Below are 25,727 nucleotides of genomic sequence, written 5' to 3' on the forward strand. Positions count from 1 at the left end.
GTAGTCAACGTAGAGACGTTTAATCTTGTATAAAATATCCTTATTATGCCAGATTATACATTTGTGAGGAGAATATTTGTGCTTATAGATCCAAACATGGTTTGGACAGTTTGACTGGGATTTTCTCAGGATTAAAATTACAGAGCAGAAGAAAATCAACTGAGAGAGAATCTAGAATTAGGACTGAAATTAAAACATGAGGCAGAATGACAGGTTTAATCCATCAGACCTTTAGAGTTTTGTTTAAAGTAGAAAAGTCTGGGAAATTTAACCCCCATATCAACTGGGTTCATGATAACAGACTTTTTAATATAATGGATTTTGTGCTTAAAAAAATAATTGAATAATAATAACTGGTCAAAACTTTTAAAGGTTTGTCTACAAAGAGAGGAGAGGCCAAATAAACCAAACTACACTGTAAAAAACCTCCCTAAAACTTAGATTTTACGGTAAAACCCCGGCAGCTGGCGTTCCCAGAATTCCACTGTAAAATTATCATAACCTTTCCCCCCCTATACGGGCCCTGCCAGACAGAGTTGATTAAATTTAACTCTCTGGAATAAAACCAATTCTTCTGGTAAACTAACTCTCCTACTGTTGAATTAGACTAAGCAAGTGTTGAATTAACTCTGGATTTCTAACACTTTTGATTTGCTGTGCAACAACCAGGCCGCGTTCAAAGTCACTTAAATCACTTTTCTTCCCTGTTCTGATGCTCGGTTTAACTGCAGCAGATCATGTTGTCATGCCTGCATACTGCCATGTGATTGGCTGATTCCATATTTGCATTAATGAGCAGTTGGACAGGTGTACCTAATAAAGTGGCCAGTGAGTGTACATCCAGTTTATTTATAGATTTATTAAGTTAGTTTTTCTTGCCATCACTATTCTAATATTGTAATTAATAAATGTATTTCATAATGTGGATATTTAAGTGAACTTGTGGTTGTAAAGTAGCAGGAGTTTAATAACTAACTCTAACACTAACATGGTTGTTTTCTGTTTGTTCTTGTCAGAATAAACCAACAAAGAAAACCTGCGTCCCGGCCTAATTATTAAATAAAACCAGAACAACTCAGAAATAAAAACCGCGCATGATCATCAGTTCTTCAGTCCCATAAATTGAACATTTATCGCAGGTTTTCCTCCTGGAAGGAGCAACATGGAAGAAGCCCCGCCCAGCAGGAAGTGCACGTTCACCGTCCCGATGTTAACAGTGGTTAGTGGGCGGGGTCTGATACGGAGTAGCCGTCCTGTTCACCAATCAGCGGCGAGGACTTAAAAACTCTCCTCCAATAGAGCAGCTCTCCTCCCAGATGGATGACCTTAGGTCCCGCCCCCTACATGAAAACAACGAATGGGGGCGGTTCAAGAGGGCGTGGCTTAGTCTCAGTTCGACCCAGTTTGAAAGTGAACCAACCGCTCCAGTCGCAGATTCATCCCCAAAACAACAACAACCCGAACCGAGACACAGAAAGCCCAGAGATCCGGTCCTAGTCCCCTTGTTCCGGGCCTCCTACCTGTGAGTATCCATGTCCGTCCCGCCTCAGCCGAACCGGTTCAGGTTAGATTCTGCCTGGAGACGGGCTCTGATTCTCAGCCTGTTTGCGGCTGACAAATGCCGCAAATGACATTTCTGAGCCTTTTAGCGGATAAAAGGCTGAGAAATGCTTTTAAAATGGCTGCTGCTTCGGTCAGACCAGGGCGACTGTCCCAGGCCTCCAACCTGAGCTCCGTGGTCTTTCCACGCAGGAAACTGTTCACAGTGTGGGGTTGTAAACACGAAACGCCCATTTTTGTCACTATAAATGCCAGGAAGTAGCCGTATCCCCTTCATACGACACTGACCTCTCCGGGAAGTAGACGGAGCCCTCCGTTCAAAATGCGCAGCAGCTGCAGAGTCTTGGTGTTTCCGTTGCAGAACGCGTTAAGTTAAATAAAAACGTTTTTTGTATGAAATTTTAATTAAATATATTTCCCCCGGGTCTGCGGCGCTAGTTTATACCGATTAAAGAGCGTTTCTGCCCGGTTCTCCGGCCCGCGGAGGGGGATGGGCCGCTGCGCAGAGGGCGGGAAATGGTGGCCCATTGTTCTTCATGTTAGCTCGGCCAGGCTAGCCGCTGCGGCCCGGGAGGAGACTGGGGGAAGGAGCCGGAGGTTCACCCGGTACCGGTACCACAACCCTATCCCGGAGGAGAACCGGGTCTCTGCAGGCGGAGAACCGGAGAGCTAGGGGGCTTCAAACCGGCTCCACCGCGGAGAAATGGATCCTGTGTCCGGGTTCTTTGTTCCCGGAGAGCCGCAGAGAGCCGAGGGAGGCCGTTGAACAGAACCGAGCCTCGGTGGAGCAGAACCGGATGGACACGGGACTGATGTCAGGAGAGGATAACCCTGTTTAATTTACATGAAGGATTTCTTAATTAAATTATTAGATTAATACTGACATCTTAAAGAAAGCCCTGATCGGGTATTAATTATAACCAAATATCAGTTAAATATTTATCTTTGAAACAGAAATAACTGGAAACAGATCAGATTAAAGGAACCTGTCATATTAATCTGCTCAGGTTGGATTAAATAGTTAAATTAGGGTTTTTAGTAAAATAAATAGATAATTTTAATCCAGACAGAACCAGGATCCAACCAGAAGTTAAACAGGAAGTCAGGACTAGTTTCAGTGTAACACAGCTATTAAATCTTCCTTCAGGCTTTTTCCCTTTCGGGTTCGCCACAGCGAGTCTCCATGTATTCTTTTCTTCCTCACCTTCTTCTCTCACTCCAACTACCTTCATGTCTCTTTCACTCCATCCATAAATCTCTGGTTTTCCTCCAGGTCTCTTTCCTAGCAGGTTCATCCTCAGCTTCCTCCTACTGATGTATTCACTGTCTCTCCTCTGTCCAGGTCCAAATCATCTCAGTCTGGCTTCTCTGACTTCATCTCCTAAACATCTGAGCTGTTGCTCTGATGTTTTCATTTCTGATTTTATCCATCCTTGTTGTTCCCAAACAGAACCTCAACATCTTCATCTCTGCCTCTTCATCACTGCCACTGTCTCTAAACCAAGCAGCATTGCTGCCTCACCACCGTCTTGTTCACCTTTTCTTTCATTCTCACTGATACTCTTTCACACCTCACACTTTTCTCCACTCTGCTTAGACACGTTTCTTCACTTTTCCACTCGCTGTTGTCCTGAACTGTTGACTCTAAGCACTTAAAATCTTTCACCTTCCTTATTTCTGTTTTCTGTGACCTCATGTCTCCACTCGGCTCTCTCTCATAATTTATTCTGTCTTGCTAAGCTATTCTTCGTTCCTCTCCATTCAAGGGTAAGCCTCCATCTCTCCAGATTTTCCTTTGCTCTCACCACAGATCACAATGTTATCTGCAAACATCACAGTCCTGGAGATTCCTGTCTCACCTCATCATGGATCATAAACTCTCCAGTCTAATTTATTAATAATGAGCTAATCTGGAGTTAATCTGTGCTGCAGCGTTTACTGTCATCAGATTTGTTCTGCAGGAGAAAATAATGTCAGGTTTATATTAATATAATAATTTTATTAATAAATTGTTGTAGAGGCTGAACAGTAATGAAGATGTCTCCATGTTGGACTTGTCTCTACTGATGGAGACATCTGATTTTACTGGAGCTGCTCTCCTCATCCTCATCTTCCTCCTCCTCTTCCTCAGGCGCCATCATGATGCGTAAAGATGTCAACAAGCCGAAGGGGAAGACGTCAGCCTACGCCTTCTTCGTCCAGACGTGTCGAGAGGAACACCGCAAGAAAAACCCCGAGCAGTCGGTCAACTTCGCCGAGTTCTCCAAGAAATGCTCCGAGAGGTGGAAGGTCAGAGACGCCGGGATGGACGGGGGGACGGGATGAGAGAGAGGGACAGTTGGACGGGACGGGGGATTGTCGGAGGGACATATTCTTTCTGTAGATCTACAGAAACACAGTGCAGCTCCCTCTGACATCCTCTGGACTTCAGAATGTCCAGAGAACATTCTGGACATTCCTGGCGGACCAGACAGTCTGCAGTCTGGTGGACAGAGACGGAGGTCGTCCTCCATCTTTGTGTCCATTGTGATGACAGTCTAGTTAAAACCTTTATAAGCTGTTAGTTCAGATGTGTTCAGGTTCAGTAGGAAGAATCAGCTCCAGGTTCTTGAGTCTTGTTGAGGTGACTCACTTTGTGAAAGGTCAAAGGTCACAGAATCAGTCACATGGTTCAACATTATGGGATGATAAAATCATTGATGAGTTAGAAATAATTTAGATATTGAATTATTAGTTCAGAAATGATTTTTGGTTTTTCATGTAGATGATCTGAGATTAATTTCAGTAAAATAAATCCAGATGTTTTCTTCTCCACATGTTGATCCTGCTGGGAGTCAACCAGGTGGTGGCAGCATCATCCTCTGGTCAGTGAGGCGTTCAGGTGTCGTTCTGTAAACTACAGAACCTCATCAGTCGGGTCAGAACCAGGATCAGGTTCTGATGACGTGAACTCCTCCATGTTGGGTCTGAATCAGAGCATCAGCAGCTGATCAGTTTATTCTGATCAGATCAATATTGTTTTAATAACATTAATGTTTATTTTCTGCCTGGTTCCAAGAACCTGCAGCGAGTTTCCTCTTCCTGTTTCCTCTTCCTGTTTTAGTCGTTAGATCAATCAGCAACCTGCAGGTCAGACTCTGATCAGGTGATCATGTTCATTGATAAGGATCATTCAGCTGATTGATCAGTTTCTGATCCAGCAGGAAGTAAACATGTCTGACATCACAGGAACCTAATGATGGTACCGAAATCTGTACTTTTATTGGGACCAACCGAATTCTGTCCGAGTATCTATTCCCGTAAAATCAAACGGTGCCATGTTCTGGTACCTAAACGCATCATTGTGACCGTATGGAGGAAGAGTGGGGATTTTCCATGCTCGTCCTGAACGCAGCACAGGAGTAACGATGTCAGCAGCTGCTGGTTCAGTAAACAAAGTGAGTATAGCTGGTGGAAAACACTGAGAAGTCTGGCTCCACTTTTCTAAATGCGATGCTAGTTGTGCTCATTACTAGCATACCGCGGGGGGGGGGCAGCAGCGTATTGCAAGAAGGGGGAGGAGATCTGACTGCACGGTAACCCTCTTCCCCCCCAGATATGCTATTTTATTTATATAATCATAAGTAATTTCCACTATCAGTAACGTTGTGTCTATGCTGATGCTGGTCATTATGTTTCATTAGAGCCTCATTGGTGACTGTATGTTGAAGCACTGAGGAGTTACAGTCATTAGCTGCTTGTATATAGATGTTGTCCAAGTGTCACTATTTGGAGACTCCAAATAGTGACTCCAAATGGCCACTGGCACATCTGTAAAATAAAACATGTCCAAAATGACATTTCTTTTTTGTGCTAGTTTGATCAGTCTTGAAATCCACAAGCAGAAAACTTTATTCTACAGATTTATTATATTTCCTATTCCATACATTCAACACTCAATGTACATTTATAAGAAATAAAAATGAAAAATCTGGGTGAAGCAAAATTCTTCAATTTCTTTTGTGTTACAAACATAATAATACAAACTACTTACAGTTAAGTATTTTTGACAGCAAAAATAGAAAATGTATCTTGTCATCTTCATAAACAGACCAAGCTTTTTCATGAACTAAAATTGTTCAAGAACAGCAGCTGATTTAATCTGGGTTTACCTTTTCAGCTGTTTTTGGTGATTTAAGGGATTAAGAACAAGATTTTTCTTAAGGCTGATGATGCACAATTTTCAACAACCTCAGACTTATAGCTGCTGTGTTAGCCTCTGTTAGCATGTCGACTCTTCATCTGTAGCCAGCAACATGGACAAACAAAGTTTGATACATTTGGTGATAAACAGCGGTGTTTGCAAGTGAATGACAGGAATACATGGATTTTAATTTGTGCAGAAACACAAAACCCTCTGTTGCTCTGAAGAGTTTTATCTTTAAAGAAATCTGTTAAACTGCTGTGATGTTACGGGCGTGCCGTGGTGGCGTAGCGGTTAGCGCCACCCATATTTGGAGGCCTTGAGTCCTCGACGCGGCCGTCGCGGGTTCGACTCCTGGACCCGACGATATTTGCCGCATGTCTTCCCCCCTCTCCTTCCCTGTTTCCTGTCAGCCTGCTGTCATTTAAGGGACACTAGAGCCACAAAAAGACCCCCTGGAGGGGTAAAAAAACCAAAAACTGCTGTGATGTTACAATAGAAAGAGTTGGATGTTGTCTTGATATGTTTAAATTTATATATGTAAAATAATAAAATAATGTAAAATATATGTTAAATAATAAAAATAGTAATTATTATTAAAAAGCTATACACGCAAAATTACCGAAAACGGGTACCGTTGAGTACCGACATGATTCCCAGATACTGGATATCGGCCCAAACCTCCATGGGGCCCTGAGCCAAATGTGGTTTTGGGGCCCTCTAGTTCTAACAGTGTGGACCGGCTGTAGTCAGCAGTCTGATCATTAGATCATTCACACACCTGCTATAAACTTATTGCATCTCTAGCTGTGCTGTTTACATTATAGACATGTATAATAGGTACATTTATTGGCCAACTGGTTTATTGACCAGTTGATTTCTGGGAGCCGATTTCCTCCCAGCTAATATGTGAAGCTGATTTTATCCCCTGATCTGATCTTGGTCAGCAAAGGTTTATAAATCATCTCTGTCCTCTTCCTGTATATTCTGTATAATCTGTGCATATAGCTCCCATATTTATATTTATACACAATATCTATATCTCTTGCTATAACCCCTTATAGTCCATACATACATAGTCTTGTACATCTGCAAATAAATATTTATATCTCATAGAGCACTTCTGGATAGATGCAAACTACATCTCGTTGCTTGTACTTGTGACAGTGCAATGACAATAAAGTTGAATTCTATTCTATTCTCTTCTGCTCTGCAGTGAGACGTTTGACTGACAGGCCGACCCACCAGGTCTGAATGTTTACAGCTAACAATATTCACCCCATTGTTACCAACTCAGTGACTTTCTTGCTACATTTAGTAACATTTCAAACAAAAAAAATCATATCAGCCTAAATCAGCAGGTCAGGCTTTTAAAGATCGGTAACCAGGGATCGGCCAGAAAACTGCAATCGGTGCAGCTCTACACATATTCATGACATTCTTTGATTAAATTAATTTCTCTTAAGCGTTACTCCAACTGCTAAAATGTAATTTATACCAGGTGAATCTTTCTCCCCTGAGAAAGTGGACCGGTACCGGTACCGGACTGATTCTGAGCCTTCAAATGATTTTAATAGAAGTTTCTCATAACTTAGAAGTTGATGTAAAAATAATGTTTTTAGCCACTAAATGATTTTGCTCAGCAGCAAACAACATAGAGCAGCTCATCATGTAGCAGCTTGTAGCCTGACGGAAAAACATTTAGCTAACAACGTCAAACATTGACAAGTTTTAATTATTCTTATTAAAGACGGTTTGAAGCCAAAATAGCTCAGAAATATCCAGAGCCACCATGAGAATCAACTCATTTAAAGTTTAAACTCTAGCATAGAGACCCTAGCATAAATGTTTACTGCTGAACTGGACCGGTCCAGGTTGCTATCAAGCTAATGTTCTGTTAGCAGCTTTACTAATCTTTTTTATAAACATTAGCAAGGCTCATTAAAACAAACATTTGTCTTGGCTTGTTTTATTCTTCCTCTTTCTTTTCTCCTTTTTTGAAACATAGTTTTGCTAACTTAACTTCTGACCGGAGCTTTGGACCTTTGGATGTTCTGAACGGCAGCTAATGGTACCGGGGAAGCATGCGGTACCTACCGTGGCCACCAGGGGGCCTCAAGAGCAATTTATTTGTTTTTTCTTTTTAACCATAAAATAAAGATTTCTACATACATTATCAAATATATATTATTGTAAAAACAAATCAGTTCATAGTGAAATTGTGTGTTTTTGACATTATAATGACATTAAATTATTACTAAAAAAATAAAAAAAAAATCAGCTCCACTGAGGGGCCCCTTGGTGGCCCTGGGGCCCAAAGCTGCTGCTTAATTGGCTTATGCCTTGTGCCGGCCCTGGATACCAAATTGGTCTGGTTCCATCCTACAGGAACCAGATATTTATTCATATTAATATTAATATTAATGAGATGTTGATTCCATCAGAGGAACTGAAGCTGATCAGTCTTCATTAATTATAGATAATAATCAATCTGCTGTTGGACTCAGAGGATCAGTGATGATAGAAAGATGATCTGGACCATCATCCCGTCCAGAACCATCATGTTCCTCCTGACATGGTGCGTTCAAGGACATCTGGACTCTTCAGTTCCAGTCTCAGTTCCTCCCAGTGAATCACTGACCTTTATCCTTCCACCAAACGTTCCTTCAGCAGTGGAGTCCTGAGCAGTCAGTCAGTCAGCTGACCACCGATTCCTCTGATCTCTTCTCTGATTGGCTCTCCTGACTCAGTCATCAGGTAGAGACGTTTCTCTGATTCATGGAGAAAAATGAATATCTGCTGATCTCTGGATCCTTCAGAGCAGCTGGAGCCTCCAACATGGAGGACTCTGCTTCTTCTTCTGTGGTGGATCTTAAAGAGTCTGGGATTAAAGCAGCTGATGGAGATCTGACCTCAGAGACAGGAAGTATCTAGAGAACTTCCTGTTGGTGTCCTGCCAGGTCCTCTGTCCTCCAGTTGGTCCCACCTTGTCCTCCAGTTGGTCCCATCTTGTCCTCTCGTCCAGGCGCTGTCCCCCGGTGAGAAGAAGCGTTTTGAGGACATGGCGAAGGCCGACAAGGTCCGCTACAACCGGGAGATGAGGGACTACGTCCCGCCCAAAGGTTTCGGCAAGAGAGGCCGCAAGAGGAAAGACCCCAACGCCCCCAAGAGGCCGCCGTGAGTATCTGCAGGGAGACCTGCTGGTTCTGGTTGGCCCAGTAGCAGAGGACTGGACCAGAACCTCAGAGTCACTGCTGGAGGAGACCAGACCTCCTGGTGGTTGGTTCTTGTTCTGGTTGGGTCTCTCTAATTTTACCTATCCCTCTGGTTCTGGTTCTGGTTCTGGTCCTGGTTCCCCTCTAACCCCCCTCTGTCCCATCAGGTCGGCGTTCTTCGTGTTCTGCAGCGAGTACCGGCCCAGTGTGAAGCAGCAGTACCCGGGTCTGTCCATCGGCGACTGCGCCAAGAAACTGGGAGAGATGTGGAGCAAACTGGGCCAGACTGAGAAGCTGCCGTACGAGGAGAAGGCCCAGAAGCTGAGGGAGAAGTATGACCGGGTGAGGACCGGACCGGAACCAGAACCAGGGGGAGCCCTGACCTCTAACCTCTACCCTCTACCCTCTGCCTGCAGGACATGGTGGCGTACCGCGGCGGGGGAACCTTCGCCAGGAACCCGGACTCTTCAGCTCAGGGCGGCGAGGAAGAGGAGGATGAGGAGGGAGAGGAAGACGATGAAGATGAGGAAGACGACGAATAGAGAGACTGAGGAGGACGGGGTGTGTTTCAGAGACCGGACCGGTACCAGTCGGGTCCGATTAGACCGGTACGGACTGGTTCTGATGGCGGACAGCTCGATCGGGTCCAGAACCTCTGTTCTGTTCCCGACCCGTTGGCCTGACAGGGTCTGGTTCTGAGCCACCTGGGTTTATCCCTAAGGTGTTGATGATCCAGATCAGTTCTGGTTCTGGTTCTGTGACCCGTCTCAGATCCAGATGTCCAGCAGTACCATTTCTCCTCCAGCAGGCGGCGCCTTGCATCACCAGAACCGGGTCAGTCTGAATGACTCCTGTGGGTCCGGTATGGGTGTTGCCATGGTAACTGACCAATCAGTGGCCTCAGAAAGCCCAACATGGTTCTGCTTCACCAGAACCGGGCCGCTGCACACCAGGAACCAGAACCAAACTGTTGATCAACATGGTTAGAACCTTTTGTGCGACCCAGTTCCATGTTCTTCATGGAACCGGGTCAGGATGACCTGTTGACCAGCTGACCCAGTTACCATGGTAACCAGCGGCTCCTCCCAGCTTCCCTCTGTAATTCTGAGGTCAGTGTGACCTCTGACCTCTAGCAGAACCACAGCCTGATCTGATCCAGATCGGTTCTGGTCATGAACTCAGGTCTGGTTCCTGTTAGACACACGGAGCGGCTCGGAGTCCTGACCCAGGTCAGAACCAGGGCCCAGTTAGAGACGTGGTTCTGTACCTGGACTGATCTTCATCCAGAGGATCCAGAACTTCACTGAGTCACTGATGGAGATCAGAGCTGCTGGAGGAGCTACTAGGTAGGAGCTACTAACTAGTAGCTGCAGCTGCTCTGGCTGCCAGGCACCGGCGCCCCCTGGTGGATCCCCTGGTGGATCCCTGCCTGGAGCTCAGGGAGCCCAGGAGTAGACACAACTACAGGATGAGAATTGAACCAGGCTCCAGAACCTCAGAGGGTTCTGGTTCATGGTTTCTTCTCTGGATTATAAGACGAACTCTGACCCACCATCACTGAGTTCTGACCAGAGTTCTGACCCGGTTCCAGCCGACCCGCTGAGATCCACTGAGTTTAAACCCTCTGACTCGTCTGACTCTGAAACACACACCGGGTCCTCAGAGCGTTACTGCGTGTGTGAGAACTGTGTGTGTGTGTGTTAAACTGTCCAACAGTAGCCCCTCCCCCCTCACTGTTACCATGGTTACCCCCCCTCTGTGTTTTTCGTTCTGTTAGTAGAAACTGCAGCTTTTATAATAAAACTACCAACTGCTGCTGCGTCTGACTCACTTCCTGGTCACATGACAACACCGACCAATCAGGTTGCTCCATGGGAAACTGCTGCTACCAGAACCTTTTTGGGCCGCCCAGTGGTTCTGCTCCAGAGAAGAAGCTCCAGAACATCAGAGGGTTCTGGTTTATGGTTTCTTCTTTACGGATCAGAACCAGAACCTTGCTCCATCAACCCGGGTCTGCTCAGTCTCTGGTTCTGGAGTGTAATGGACCTCCTGTATGGATCAGAATCTTAGAGAATCGGAGGTCCAGAAGCTCTGAGTGGTCCAACCTTCAGGTGGAGAACCAGAACCAGGCCAACAGCTTTGGGAAGACCAGAACTGGTCAGAAACATCTGAGGTTCTGGAGCGATTCTACAGATGTTCTACTCAGATGGAGAGAAAAACTTCTGATGGGTCCAGATCCATCCAGGGTTACTGAAGAGAACGGGTTCTAGGAACCGGACTAGAACCAGGTGGTACCAGGTAGTAATGGGCGATACCAGCAGGTCCAATCAGACCTGACTGGTTCGGTTTGTTCCTCCTGGAGTTCAGTGTTATTTCTGATCCGGTTCATCACATTAAAATGGTTCGCTTCATCAGCAGAGCTGACCTTTGACCCCAGGGTCCTGCTGGACGGTTTTTATTTTTCTCTGTTTAAACTTTTTCTATTGTTTAATGAATTTGTTGGAGAAAAAAGTTTCAGAACCAGTTTAGGGTCAGAGGTCAGGAAGCTCTGAGGCTCCGCCTCTTTATGAACCACCCAGAAAACAACTTCCTGTTTTATTTATTTATTGTTCAACCAACAGGAACATTTTCAGGAGAATCCAACCAATCACAGAGGTTACAGCACATGACATCATACAGTGGGACTGTCTGATTGGCCGGTCCGTCTCTAGGAAGACATTTGGTGGACAGCAGTGCATGTAAGAAGGGGCGTGTCATCAGAGGGTGTTCATCACCATTGGTGATGAAGACAGTAAACAAAAACAAACATGGAAACAAAAACATCCAATCAGTGACTAACTCGTTAACTTAACTAATCAACTAACGAGCTGCAGCTACAGGTAAGGAAACTAAGTCAGGTTATAGAAGATAGGTTGTTGCCATGGTTACTGAAGCTGTTGTCTGATTGGCTGTGAATTAATCTGTTTCTATGACAACAGGAGAAACGGAGAAACCAGTTCCTGAACTGGTTTGTTTCCAGTGATGAACTGGTTTCCAGTTTAGTTTTTTTCCTCGTTATTAATTTGGTTTCATCTGTTTACACATCATTCTGACATCTGGATCCTGAACTGGACTGGACCAGAACTCAACCTTTTGATCATCAACCAGTTCAGGAACTGGTTTGTGTTCCAACATATGAACCAGTTCCTGAACCTGTTCACATTGACTGGTTTGAGTTTCTAATTGTTATTGCAGCTGATTGTGTTTCTGATCTGATTTTAGGAATTAAATTGTAATACATATTTAACATTTTTACTAATTTAATGAACTGAATTATTTTAGTTCATGTTGACAAACATTTATCTGTTTAGTCTTTTTGTCTTATTGTGTTTTTAAAGCTTTTTATGTTTGATTTTATCTATGATGTAATTTATTTACCTTGTGAAACATTTTTAGTTTGAAATGATCGATATAAATAAATTTGATGTTAACAAATAATGTAAATAAACATAAATAAGCAGAATATAAATAAACATACAAATAAATTAAATGTGTATAAATAAATATGTATGGTGTGTATATTAAATAATTAGGTTTGATTCATGCAGATTATTTAATGCGCTGAGATTACTGTCATCTGATTGGCTGTCAGTGGCAGTGACATCACAGTGTTTCTGCATTCTGATTGGTCTGTTTCAGGTTATAAACTGTAAAGGATCAAATCCCAGAAAACAGAATAATTTTATTTCAGTCACTGAGTCGGTCAGTGAAAACAAAACAGATCAGGGCAGTGAATGCACCATGAGTGTGGTCAGTGAATGCATCATGAATGAGTGAATCAGTTTGGGAACCAGAAGAATCAAATCAATGAACCAGTAATGTGTGAAGTGATTCTGCAGCTCTGTTTGGTCAGTGAATGCATCATAAATCTGGTCAGTGAACGCGTCATGGATCCGGTCAGTGAATGCATCATGGATCCGGTCAGTGAATGCATCATGGATCCGGTCAGTGAATGCATCACTGATCTTCCTGGCCGTCGATCCTCAGCTTGAAGGAAACCCGTCCAGCGAATTTGTCCCGTTCGCTGCCGGCCATCAGAGTGTTGGACGTCACCTTACACTCCACGTTGATGTCGGTGTTCAGAGAGGCGTTCAGGAACTTCACGGCCACCAGAGGCTGGGTGTAGTTCACCTGAGGGACCAAACACATCACACCTCAGAACCACTGATTCACCAGATTATAATCTGTGATCATCTGGGTTAGGATTAGGGATTGAGGACCTGCTGGATCCCCAATCTGATCCAGTTTGGCTGGAATCAGAAAATTTATAGGAAACTTTCTCCAGAACCAGTTAAGAGTTGATTCAGTTCAAATAATAAAGGAATAAAAGAGAGAAACAAAGAACTGATTCCTAAATCTGTAAATCTGATCAGTTTAACAGAACCAGAATAGAACCGGTCCAAGTCCAGAACCCTGAGGAACGACTCTATTTTTAATAACAGGAGAAATAATGTGGTTAATCTGATCCTACAGTTTTACTGACGGCTGGTAAAGACTCGAGTTTTCTGGTGAACGAGTCTCTGCCGAGTCCCGGCTGCAGGTTATTAACAGGTTATTAACAAGTTATTATCAGTACTGACTGAGTACTACAGAATAGTTAGTATTAATATTACAGTAATATTATTACTGACTGTATCATTATATTATTAATGTAATATTGTAACTGAGTACTGCAGAACTAGTCATACTGAGTACCTACAGTAGTAATCCAGCCGGTTCTGGTCCAGACTGACTGAGTTACCTGAGCTTTCTTCCCGTAGTACGGATAGTACATGAGGTTAAAGGTCGCGTTAACAGGAAAGTAGGTCAGAGGTCCCATCTTCTCTCTGTCCTCCTTCTGCAAACAAACAACATGAGACGTTCAGGAACCGTGGGTCATATCTATCTATCTATCTATCTATCTATCTATCTATCTATCTATCTATCTATCTATCTATCTATCTATCTATCTATCTATCTATCTATCTATCTATCTATCACTGACCCATTTCCTGGGACTCACTCTGATCAGCCATAACATTATGACCACTGATGGACCTCGGGTCGTTTCTCCTTGACCTGTCAGGTTTCAGCTTCTGATCTTTGCTGCAGATCATGAAGTTGTTCTCCTGGTTCCCTGATGTTCAGCAGCAACAGATCCTACAGTTTTACTGACGACTGGTAGAGACTCGAGTTTACTGGTGAACGAGTCTCTGCCGAGTCCCGGCTGCAGGTTATTATCAGGTTATTATCAGGTTATTATCAGTACTGACTGAGTACTGCAGAACTATTAGTATTAATATTACAGAAATATTAACACTGACTGTATTATTATATTATTAATGTAATATTGTAACTGAGTACTACAGAACTAGTCATACTCAGTACCTACAGTAATAATCCAGCCGGTTCTGGTCCATATTGACTGAGTTACCTGAACTTTCTGTCAGAAGTTGGGGTTTTTTTTGTTTTGCCTTTCTTTTTTTTCCGTTCCTATGGCTTGCCATCACCACCAGATGGCACCGTGGAGGCTAGGATAGGAGGACTGAAGGGCTGACGTCACCGTCACACTGGTTCCCAATCCACTCGTCAGCGGGACTTCAAGAGACGGCGACTGCCAGCATACCAACGCTTGAGTGTTAGCCAGTAATGGTAACCCAGAGCCCTCTCCAGCGATCTAGTCGAGCTTCCTGTTGATTCTGATCTAACAACATCTGTTGTTTGGATTTTTTCAGCTGTTCCTGCAACTTAACGTCTGGCTGTAGTCCCGATTTTCCCTTGCGACGCCGTGGGCACGTTACCCGTTGGTGCCCAAGGCCACCACTCACCTTTTCCTCCGTGAAACAAGAAGAAGTGTCTGGGAATCCAAGCAGGCAGTCTGCTCGCTCTCCTTGACGACGTCAGGATCCTATTACCTGTCCGCCCTCCACCACAGCACAACCTCCACCTCCAGCGCCCCCACACCTGGCCACGCCGTTGTTTTTTCTCCTCTCCGAGTAAGCATACAACTTAAGAGCTCTGGAAAATCCCCACAGTCCCTGAACTCACCTCCCGATCTGTTGTTGTTCCCAGAAGTCCTGGCTTACCTGTCTGTCGCCGTCCCTTCGATGATTGAGAGCCTACCCTGGAAACCTTTTGTTAATAAATCACTTTAACTGATCTTTCGCGTCCCGAGTTGTGTTCTGCATGTGGGTTCATAGTGTAAATGCCAATATGACACTTTCTTCCTGTTTCACATCAACCAGTTTGAGCTGCTGGTTCTAATACAGCAGATCTATGGTTACCATCTGCTACACGCCTCCCCACTCAACTTTACCGTCTTTGTAAAGATGGAGACACAGAGGACAGACATGGAGACAGATGGACAGACAGCGACTGAGACAGGTGGACGCAGTCTGACCTTTGCTCCACAGGTGACATAAGGAGACTGTCCGTCCTTCCCAGGTAACATCCCGATCACCTGCAGACAGACGGTGGAAGGATTGGGTCAGTGATGCAGCTCTGCAGCGCCACCTTCTGGAGGAGTCCAACCCTTTACCTGCAGTTCCCAGTAAAGACCAGTGATGCTGAAGCTCAGCTGCTGGTCTCCAACCAGGAAGTAACTCAGAACTTTTATTCATCGGGTTTCGTCTCACCAGATTCTACATGATGATCAGATCCAGTTTAGAAACAGAAATAGAATCGGTTCTGGTTTAGTCGGATCCGCTCCATTAAACACCAAATCCAGTTTAGTTTCTTATTTTGATATCTGGAAAGTTTCTAAGAAAACTCAGCAGATCTTGAGCTTTGCAGCAATTCCTCATCCTGAGCAGCAGGAGGCGACAGAGGAGAGGAAAACTCCTGAAACAACTTTAAACTTTAACTCATAAAAACCCATAAAATCACTTCAATCTTTGGACTTGAACATCAACACAACGACTTGGAAAGACTTGTGACAGCAAACAGGAAGTGTGCTGTCACAAACAGGAAGTGTGCTGTCACAAACAGGAAGTGTGCTGTCACAAATAGGAAGTGTGTTCCAGGTTCGGCCATCTTAGACTTCAGTCCCAGCCTTGACCTGTGGATCACTGGACCGAGTCAGAACCGGCTGGACCGTGGAGTTCCTCAGGGATCGGCTCTCGGTCCAGAGTTTTGTTAGTCTATGAACTTCCTGTAGATTTTTAAAAACGGCCATCTTTATCCGTTGCTATGGAGACGACCAGCAGGTTTACATGAACTTGACCTTTAACTCTCTGAGTCTCAACTTTTGGACGACGAGCAGCAGATTAAATCTTCTCATCCTCTCTGACAGACAAACACACCTGGATGCTTCATCGCATCAGAACCCGACCTACCCGGTTCAGTTTGATCAGGATGCAGGGCTGGGCTTTGCTGTAACCATAGAAACGGTCCTCCATCCCTGAGCAGTCACCCAGCATGGTGCGGTTGAACTGACAGGAGCGTTTGGGATTGTTCCTCACCTGGAGACAGACAGGAAGGGGCGGAGTCAAAACAGATCAGAACCTCGGAACCGGCCCAGTTCAATAACAGCAGTTATCAGAACCCAGCTGGAGGTTCAGAGGGGAACATCAGAGGTCAAAGGTCAGAGAGGAATCCAGTCTGACCCGAATTTCTCTGACATCAAACTGAGGTTCTGGTCCAGAACCGGTCTGACTGGTTCTGGTTCCAATCAGAGACCAGAGCTCTGATTGGTCAGCAGCAGGTGAACAGGTGAACTCTGACCCCCCCTGACCAGCAGTTTACCTCTCCACTGTCCTCCTGGATGAAATACTGATCAGGTGAGCAGGCGTCGTTCAGCTGCACCTGGTGGCTGTCGTTGTAGGCTGGACAGGTGAGGCGGGAGGGACAGGTAGGAGGGACAGGTGGAGACAGGTGGAGACATTGAGGTGGAGAGAAGCTTCAATTAGAACCACTGAGACGCACCTGAACAGGTAAACATTCAGTCAGACTGCAGGAAACTTTTCCAGGTATGTAAACTTGTGGTCTCACAGGTCAGGAAGGAGTTGAGGTTCTGGACGAAGCCGTTCCAACTCTCTGGGTCCGACACAGAGAACCTGATCTCCAGCTGGTCGCCTTTAGGACGGATCATCATACCTGGAACAGGAGAACCAATCAGGAAGCAGCTCGTTAGAGAGAACCAATGAGGAGGCTGGTTAGAGGAAGCTAAGTTTAGCTTGTAGCTCATTAGTGATAAACGACCAGTTTCTGTGTTTCTGTTCTAAATATTCATAAAGAATTATAAACACCAGGTTTAATGTTTTGTCTTTATTCTGCTGATGTTTAAAAACTATTTTCTGTTTCTGGTTCCTCTGAAGTTTTGGGAAATAATTTGATCCGGATGAAAAACCAAATCATGACGGAGCAAAAACTTTATTTGCTTGTTTCAATTTAGTAAATTTATTTTGTACTTTCAATCTGTATGATTTTATAGTTAAAGGAAACTCAGCTGGTGATCGGACCAGAAGTTCTGTCGGACCAGAAGTTTGCTGAGTTTGACCCGGTTAATCAGAACCTAATTAACCCTAACCCTGGGAAACCGGGACGGGTTCTGGTTCTGTTCGAAAGTAAATCTGGGTGAATATTAGTGACCAGGTTTGGAGACCCCAACCCTAACCCCAACTGGAGATCTGAAGGTTCACTGGGTCAGCTGGTTCCAGCACCAGTAAAGGTCAGAGGTCAGACCTTTACTATTAAACATCATAAACTTTATAAAATTAAACAGAATTTATTTTCAGTAAATTTGATAAAGTTTCTGTTTCATCTTCACCTCAAGACAGGAACCTCTGGATAACCAGGTGTTTCTCCTCTCACCTCTGCCTATCACCACGGTAACAGGTCTACTTCCTCTCACCTGGCAGTATCACCATGGTAACAGGTCTACTTCCTCTCACCTGTTACCATCACCATGGTAACAGGTGCATTTCCTCTCACCTGGCGTGTCCAGCTGGTCCTGCCAGGTGGGCTTGTAGTCGTCCAGCGTCAGCAGCAGGATGTACATGGTGAGAGCGAAGAGACCAGCCAGGAACAGATAGAAGATCAGATAGAAGAGCAGAACCAGGCCTGAGGAAGAGGAAGAGGGATGAAGGGCAGGATGGGTCAGAGCAGCAGTTACCCCCACCCAACATTATTACCCCCCATTTACCATCTTACTACCCATAATCCCCTCTGATCTCCAGCTGTCGGCTCTTTGATCCTCTGATGACCCACATTCTGGGGGGAGGGGTTGGGGTTACCATGGCAACAGGGAGCATTGGTAGCTACAGGCTAACTAGCTCAACTAGCATCAATCTGTGGGTTGCCATAGCAACAAGCAGGTCAGCTGATGCTGGACGAGTTAAACCCAGGCATGATGTTCACCTGGACCCAGATACCAGAACAGGAACAGACCCAGAACCTTCATCTGGGCCGTGTCTTCAGAACCTCTGATTGGACCTCACTAGAACCTCACTAGAACCCTCAACACCACAGGAAGTTCTGGAACTGGACTGGACCGGTTCTGGAGAACATCTGGACACCACCGGGTCAGAACCCTGTTCCTCTGTCAGAACCGGCCTCCAGGTCCACTAGGAGGCCTATCAGAACCACCGGACCCGGATTCAGTCTTGTTCTCCAGAACCGTAGCCATTGAACGAGTCGGCAGGTAGAACCGGGTCAGAACTAAGAACCAACCAGAGCCAGGACCAGTCTGGGTCAGGGACTTGGAGACTCTGTGATGATTGACTCCAAGTCTTCTGGTCATGTGACTGTTGCCATGGAAACACTCAGCTAGCCAGAGAGAAGGAGTCCTGTCCCTTTAAGACAGCGGTGGGCAGTCCTGGTCCTGGAGGTCCGGTGTCCTGCAGCTCTTAGACGTCTCTCTGGTCCAACAGCTGAATCTCCTCCTGGTGCCGTCAGGTTCTCCAGGTTCTGCTGATGACCTCATTATGTGACCCAGGTGTGTTGAAGTAGAGAAACATCTAAAAGTTGCAGGAACCGGGCCCTCTGGCCCTCCGGCCCTCTGGCCTGGAGTTGCCCCCCCCCCCTGCTTTAAGAGGGGCCTGGTCCAATCAGAGCGGCTGATGGCTTAATCCAGATTAACACAGGGGGGGTCAGCCCCACTGCATCATGGGAGATATTATCCTCAGAGACAGTTACATAAACCCATCAGAACCAGAACCGGACCAGGCCGGTGTCTGACCCAAAGGGGCGTGGCCTAACCCGGACCTGAGAGGTCAGAGGTCACGAGTCCCAAACCTGTAAACTTTATTAAATGTCTTTTAATCAACGATCACAAATTATTTAATGAAAATAAAACCGTCTCCATGGCAACCAGCAGCACAACAAACATCTGATCAATAAATGAATCATCATTGATTAAAACTGATCATCAATAATCTCTGGATCACATCAGCCCTGCTGGTTCTGGTTGGGTCCGGTTAGTGGTTCCAGCAGAACTGGCCGGGTTCTACTGAGGTTCTGACACAATTACTGGACCAGAACCAGAACCATCAGATGGGCTAACAGCTCGGTGGTGGCAGCATCATGCTGAGGGTTCCGGGTCAGTCCAGAACCAACCCGGGTCCAGTGGACCAGTTTGATTACAAAATCACCAGAACCAGAACCAGAACCAGACCTGGTACCAGATAATCAACTAAAACCTGGAGGTCAGTACCAACCGGCGCCAGGTCACCTGGTACCGGCACCACCAGCTGGTGGTTCTGATGGAGGACGGGTTCTGGTCCATCTGCTGGTTCTGCAGCAGTGTGACGTCACAGCGGATCAATGAAGTGATGAAGAGGAGCTTCCTTGGCCTTCATCTCTAATAATCAGCCTCATGGATCAATAATCTGACCAGAACGCGCGCGCACTGCGCCGCGCACTCACCCCAGCTCGTGCCGGTGCGGCCCAGCAGCTCGTGCGTGCGCGGGTTCCAGAAAAAGTCCCGCCAATCGCTGGAGGCGCGGCGGGAATCCTCCTTTGATCCGGACATGACGCTGAGGATGAGGAGGATGAAGATGCAGCGAGGATCGATCAGGAGGATGAGGAAGATGATGGAGGTGATGATGAAGGACACCGAGACGCTGCGTTCAGCCCTGCTGAGATGACGTCATCGGGCCAATCACGGAGCGGCTGTAATCGAGGCCACGCCCCCCGAGGCTGATTCACTGTGACGTAACGGAGGGACGTCTCTCCTCGCGCTGTCTGGGAGGTTCGTGACGTAACCATAAAGGAAAGGCTGCGGTGTTTGAGGGGATCAATAAAACTACGATCATTTTTATTATCAGGCCAAAATCACAAAGTTATCAATATAAACTCCATTATATTGATTATTATATTATTTTCCTTTTATGAATAAGAAAAGAACAAAATGTTCATAAATATTCAGACATGATGTTTTTTAACTTGTATATTTTATTGGTCCAACATTTTAAAATATAAATTATAAGTGAACCTGGATGCTCCTAAAAAATGCTTAATAAATAATAAAGATTGAGAAATTTTAAATAAAATTATTCATAATGTTTATCCAGTTAAAGCATTTTTGATAAAAAGATATAAATGTCATTTGGACCCTTTGTGTACTTTCTGTAAAAATAAAGAAAAACTTGTTCATTTTTTTGGGTTTGTTGTTATGATAAAATATTGTCAAAAAATCTCAATATTTCTTTTACACATCAGGAAACGTAGAAATGTGAAACAGAATGTTTATATGCTGTTAACTTTTTTATAATTCATGGTAAATATTATATTCACACTAAAAATATTTACAACAAAAGCCTAATTTCCAGATGTTTTATGTTCTATTAATATCTATTTAGTATCAGACTTTTTTGTTCTCTTCATTTTGACCAACAGCATTAAAACAAATCGATCATATTCTATTTTTACCCCTTAAATTATAATACTAACATCAGCATTTAGCCGCGTTTTTATGGGTTTAGTTAATATTCAGCTAGTTGAACCTGAATCCAGATCCATAACTCATAAAAAGATGAACTTTTTCTCAGTAGTGAAAAACCCACAGCGTGTAGCGGCCTGTTGGAATAAACAGCCAGACACAGGAAGTTAAAACCGGAAGCAGTTTAATCTGGACCTTTCTGGTCAGACACCATAAAAACTGTAGCATGAAATAAAAGGATACAGATTTGTTGGACATGTTTAACTCTTGTATAAAATTAACATATTAATGTTCATACATACAAAAAAAGAGAATACGTTGCATCCTTAGCTCGTCAACATACACAGTTTCGTTTTTAAATAAACATTTCTTATCACAAATCACAATTGCGCATATTTATACCTCATTCTGCTTTCCAAGGGCATTTTAACGATTTTCTTCGGGTTCCTTCTGTATCTAACGCTGATTCATTGTGCTTAGTAAGAACAGGAAGTGCCGCATATCACAAAACACACGAAGAAGAAATCTACCGTTTTTCAAAATAAAGGCATAAACTAACCACTAGGTGTCACTGTTGGACCAATGAACAAGAAAGAGAATTTTACCATTTAATTGCAATGGACCTTACCAAGCTCCGCCCACAACCGACCCACGTGACCCCAAGTCTCACAAACAAAGCCTGGTTGTTTCTATGTAAACATGACTGATTAGTGCATCATTTCTAGCGGATTTTCACAATAAATCAGCTACTAAATGGACAGAAGAACTAACAAGTTCATGTCATCATCTGGGAGGAGGTTACTGGTTTCTCAGTCACAAGCTGGTTGCAAACCTGAGGCCAGCAGGTGTCAGTCAGTTATGGTAGATCTGAACTTTGACCTCAATATGAGAAGCTACAGACTGATAGGAGGAACCAAAGAGCTCTGTAAAGGTAAAGGCAAATCTTCTGAAGTTGGGATATAATTCATTTAATTTCACATAATTACCGCGGTAGAAGCCATTTGTTTGTTAACATTTTATGAAATATATTTGTTCTATTTGATGTTTGTTGTGAATGACGTAAACTCACAAACTAACGAGGTAATTAGTCCAACGTTTAGAAACTACGGCGGCTGTAATGAGCCACAGCAAAGGGAAACAAAGGTAAAATAACCTGAACAGGTGATCAACTCAAAACCACTCCTACCTTTTTACTCTCTCTCTCTCTCTGTAGTTTAAGCACACCTGTTACCGTGGCAACCGCCTGCGCCCCGCAAGACGAGCAAAGATTAGTTAAAAACATAACATTCAGTCCGTTACGATATCAAGTTTCCAGGCTTGATATTTATTTATCGATTATTAATCAGCGCTTCCCTGAACACAGCGATGGCTGATTGACTAGCTGTACTTGGTGCTAACGTGGCTAACAGAGTAACAGTTTAGTCCAAAGCCTTTTCTGCTAAAATAAAATCTTTAGTGTATGTCAGATACAGACACATTGCATATTGATCTGTTTAGCTAACGTCAGACTGTGTAGCAGACAGGCTTCAAGGTGTAGAAGTTGTATCAGTTCTGCCTTTAGCTGTACTTAGCTAACGGGAAGCTAAGTGTGTTTGTGAGACGGCCATGTAGAATGGGCATCAGCCAATGAAATGCAGCCCCTCTGGTAAGGTCCATTTACCCTGTGGCCCCGATAATTCATAATAACTGAAATAAATTAACACAACATTGAAAGACTGGTATTAGCGACTGTCAAACAAAGTCGCCGAGCAGCTGAATAGGGGGATCCTTGTTGACGCGCCAGCTGATCAAACTTAAATCCAGGATGCAGTTTAAGTTGGTTTTATTTTGTCGATATTGACAATATCCAGAACAGGGTTCAAAGCAGCATTAAAATCAGATCTGCAGGTTTAAACAGTAATCAAAGACAAGAAAACATACTAGCATTAGGTGGTCAGCAAAAAGTAGACCTCCCCCATCACCCACTCACTAAAGTCACCAGGTCCGCAACAGGTGATCTACAATCACTAATAACACCACGTGATCCCGCCCCTCACCTATAAACAACAACTGGGATTAAAGGTCATTTCAACCAAAGGTTTGAAAAGCGTTTCCTAACTAGACGCTCCAAACGGTCCATAACTCTTCAACACGCTGTCAGCTTTAGTTCAGAGTCCATGAGATGAAATTCAGAAAGTATTTTTTATTGATTTATTTACGATGAACTCTTTGCATAAAGTTATAATGTCTGCACATGTGCAGCAGTCAAGGTGTTAATTAGAACCTGTCATTAACAGGTTGTAATGTTAATGACATTATAACCTTCAAATAAACCTTTGCATTTAAATAATATCAATATGAAAAGGCAAACGAAACAAAGAACAAAATAAATACTGTATGTCATTTAGCTCAGAAAAAAAAGGTCCCCCCTACCATTATTAGAACAATGGTTCAGTCCAATGTATAGGAGAAGCAACAGCAGCTGAACGGTACCGGTACCTGTCCACATAAAGGAATGGCTAAACCAGGCTAGAATTAAGGTTTTAGAATGGCCTTCCCAAAGTCCTGACTTAAACCCCATTGAGAACATGTGGACAGTGCTAAAGAAACAGGTTCATGCAAGAAAACCATCACATTTAGCTGAACTGCACCAATTCTGTCAAGAAGAGTGGTCAAACATTCGACCTGAAGCTTGCCAGGAGCTTGTGGATGGCTACCAAAAGCGCCTAGTTGCCGTGAAAATGGTCAAGGGACATGCAACCAAATACTAATGTTGCTGTATGTATATTTTTGACCCAGCAGATTTGGTGACATTTTCAGCAGACCCATAATAAATTTATGAAAGAACCAAACTTTATGACTGTTTTTTGTGACAAACAGGTTTGTGTTCCGATCACTATCACAGAAAAATAAGAGTTGTAGAACTTATTGGAAACTCAAGACAGCCATGACATTATGTTTTTTACAAGTGTATGTAAACTTTTGACCACAACTGTAGCACCCGTTCAACCGGCTTTATTATTTTATTTATTAAAGGACAACACTGTGGAATTCCCAGTACCAGTGTGGTTGTGAGTTTTTGCCCTAACCTTAATTACTTTACACTGATCAGCAACTTCCGGGTCTAGACTGGATGCAGAAGCATGTGAAGCGGGAGCGGCCGCGGAAATTGCGCATGTACCGCATGCAAATAATGACAAATAGAAAATGCAAATAGGCCCGGCCGATGTCCCGCCCCCGAGAGCAATATACTCCACCGTGATTGGTAAGTTCGTTCAGCTCCGCACACAACAGTGAAAAGTGCCAATTATATCAAACTCGCGGGCTGCACTAACATTAAACTTTCATATTAAGGCGGGGGCCACAAACTATCGTCCCGAGGGCCGCAGTTGGCCCGCAGGCCGCGAGTTTGAGACCCCTGATCTAGTGAGATCTGCTGTTGTTGTATCAACCTTCCAGACCTCTCAGGTTCTGGTTCTGGTTCTGCTCTGCATCCCCAGAACCAGAACCAAACGAGGAGAAGCAGCTTTCAGCATCTATGCACCACAAATCTGGAACAAACTTCCAGAAAACTGTAAAACAGCTGAAACACTGACTTCCTTTAAATCTCGACTAAAAACCCACCTGTTTAGGATTGTATTTGAAATGTAATCAATTACAAATTTATTGATGGAACCTGACTTAATGTTGTGTTTTGATTGTTGATTCTATATTTCATTGTGTTTCTGTGTTTGTAATGATGTAAAGCACTTTGAAATGTCTTGCTGCTGAAATGTGCTAATGTAACTGGGTTCTGCTTCACTCCACGGTACCAGGCCGGCCCCAGTAACCCCTCGACTCTGCGTTGTGTAGATTTTTAATGAAGATGAGAAGTTTCTGGTTTATCAAGTTTATTTCCTGAATGGGAACATATGGGGAGTTCAGATCAGTGCAACGGCTCCGCTTCATTCAGCACACTCTCGTGCAGCTTTCACAGACTGGCCCTGAGTACAGTAAAGCATTAATATTTTCAATGTACATTGAAGAATAAAATAATAAATGATGTACCTGAATGAGAACATATGGGGAGTTCAGATCAGTGCAACGGCTCCGCTTCACTCTGCACACTACAACAGAGCGTTAAGTTAGCCTTTAGCTTAGCACATGAAGTGTTTGATAATATTAACTAAACTAAAAGTACAAATATTGGTGCTAGGCACACATCTAGTAAATTTCACACTATTTGTCTAAGTTAATAAAAATGATGTTTTATTATGTTGCTAACACGTTTCTACTGTGTGCTGAAAAACGCAACTCACCTCCTGCAGCTTTCACAGACTGGCACTGAGTGCAGGAGCCAGTAGCATTTAACCAGCCACACAGAGAGGGGGCGCTGTTTCCCCATTGCACTGATCCATATAAAGCAAGTGGGATTCTACAACTTAAACCTAAACACTGTTACACTATACAAATAAAATTTGATTGATTTTGATTTTATTCTAACCTGATTCAACTCTTTAACTTTTCTACTTCCTGTATTAATTAATTATTAGGGTATTAATCATTTACAGGTAACATTTTTAATCTATAAATGTGTCTTAAAAAATCTTCTGGTTCTTTAAAAAAATTACTTGAATTGATTCTCAAGTTTATTAAACTGATTTGGCCAAAGTTCAGATTTTACTGGAACAGAAGTCAGGTTTTTATTTAATGTAGAAAATGTTTAAGATTTTTAAATGAGTGAACATTTATTTATTCTTTATTTTTGGAAATCTTTGATCATAATCATTTTAGTCTCAATTTTCCAATCAAAAATAAAATAAAATAGAATCTGATTCCTGCCTTCAGACTCGCTGCTGGATCTGATTGGAAGAATCCATCCTAACCCCGCCCACACCGCGCCGCCCGCTGCTCC

General features: G+C 43.8%; 2 protein-coding genes and 1 long non-coding RNA gene across 5 annotated transcripts; 2 read left to right on the forward strand and 1 right to left on the reverse strand.

Annotated features, from left to right (window-relative positions):
• The first annotated feature begins 1,398 nt into the window (after positions 1-1,398).
• LOC116734053 (high mobility group protein B3-like) lies at positions 1,399-10,773 on the forward strand. Of its 2 annotated transcripts, none has more exons than XM_032585176.1 (5): positions 1,399-1,522; positions 3,692-3,849; positions 8,769-8,920; positions 9,126-9,300; positions 9,375-10,773. In XM_032585176.1, the coding sequence occupies exons 2-5, from the start codon at positions 3,700-3,702 to the stop codon at positions 9,498-9,500; spliced, it is 603 nt and encodes a 200-aa protein (XP_032441067.1). In that variant the 5' UTR covers positions 1,399-1,522; positions 3,692-3,699; the 3' UTR covers positions 9,501-10,773. The 2 variants fall into 2 exon arrangements, with proteins under 2 accessions (XP_032441067.1, XP_032441066.1); XM_032585175.1 differs by lacking the exon at positions 1,399-1,522 and adding an exon at positions 2,787-2,902.
• A 1,886-nt stretch (positions 10,774-12,659) lies between these two features.
• On the reverse strand, positions 12,660-20,127 carry LOC116734052 (sodium/potassium-transporting ATPase subunit beta-2-like). Of its 2 annotated transcripts, XM_032585173.1 has the most exons (9): positions 19,840-20,121; positions 17,908-18,036; positions 16,966-17,070; positions 16,720-16,799; positions 16,311-16,436; positions 15,377-15,436; positions 13,739-13,834; positions 12,931-13,128; positions 12,660-12,882 (listed from the first exon to the last, which is right to left on the reverse strand). In XM_032585173.1, exons 1-8 carry the CDS (start codon positions 19,943-19,945, stop codon positions 12,955-12,957), a joined length of 876 nt encoding a protein of 291 aa, XP_032441064.1. In that variant the 5' UTR covers positions 19,946-20,121; the 3' UTR covers positions 12,660-12,882; positions 12,931-12,954. The 2 variants fall into 2 exon arrangements, with proteins under 2 accessions (XP_032441064.1, XP_032441065.1); XM_032585174.1 differs by lacking the exon at positions 16,311-16,436 and having other exon boundaries at positions 12,660-13,128; positions 19,840-20,127.
• On the forward strand, positions 13,841-15,137 carry LOC116734054 (uncharacterized). The gene is made up of 2 exons (XR_004342164.1): positions 13,841-14,972; positions 15,049-15,137. It is a non-coding gene; the product is annotated as an uncharacterized LOC116734054 (long non-coding RNA).
• Positions 20,128-25,727: the final 5,600 nt, after the last annotated feature.

The sequence above is a fragment of the Xiphophorus hellerii genome, chromosome 15 (genome assembly GCF_003331165.1).
Source record: "Xiphophorus hellerii strain 12219 chromosome 15, Xiphophorus_hellerii-4.1, whole genome shotgun sequence".
Classification (NCBI taxonomy): Eukaryota; Metazoa; Chordata; class Actinopteri; order Cyprinodontiformes; family Poeciliidae; genus Xiphophorus; species Xiphophorus hellerii.

Coding starts and splice junctions, on each gene's coding strand:
- LOC116734053 (XM_032585175.1), top strand. CDS start 2,875: ATGTATTCACTGTCTCTCCTCTGTCCAG. Junction 2,903..3,691: donor ACTGTCTCTCCTCTGTCCAG/GTCCAAATCATC, acceptor CCTCTTCCTCAG/GCGCCATCATGATGCGTAAA. Junction 3,850..8,768: donor AATGCTCCGAGAGGTGGAAG/GTCAGAGACGCC, acceptor CCTCTCGTCCAG/GCGCTGTCCCCCGGTGAGAA.
- LOC116734052 (XM_032585173.1), bottom strand. CDS start 19,945: ATGTCCGGATCAAAGGAGGATTCCCGCCGCGCCTCCAGCGATTGGCGG. Junction 15,437..16,310: donor TCCTGATCAAACTGAACCGG/GTAGGTCGGGTT, acceptor GTCTGTCTGCAG/GTGATCGGGATGTTACCTGG. Junction 13,129..13,738: donor ACTACGGGAAGAAAGCTCAG/GTAACTCAGTCA, acceptor TTGGTCCCTCAG/GTGAACTACACCCAGCCTCT.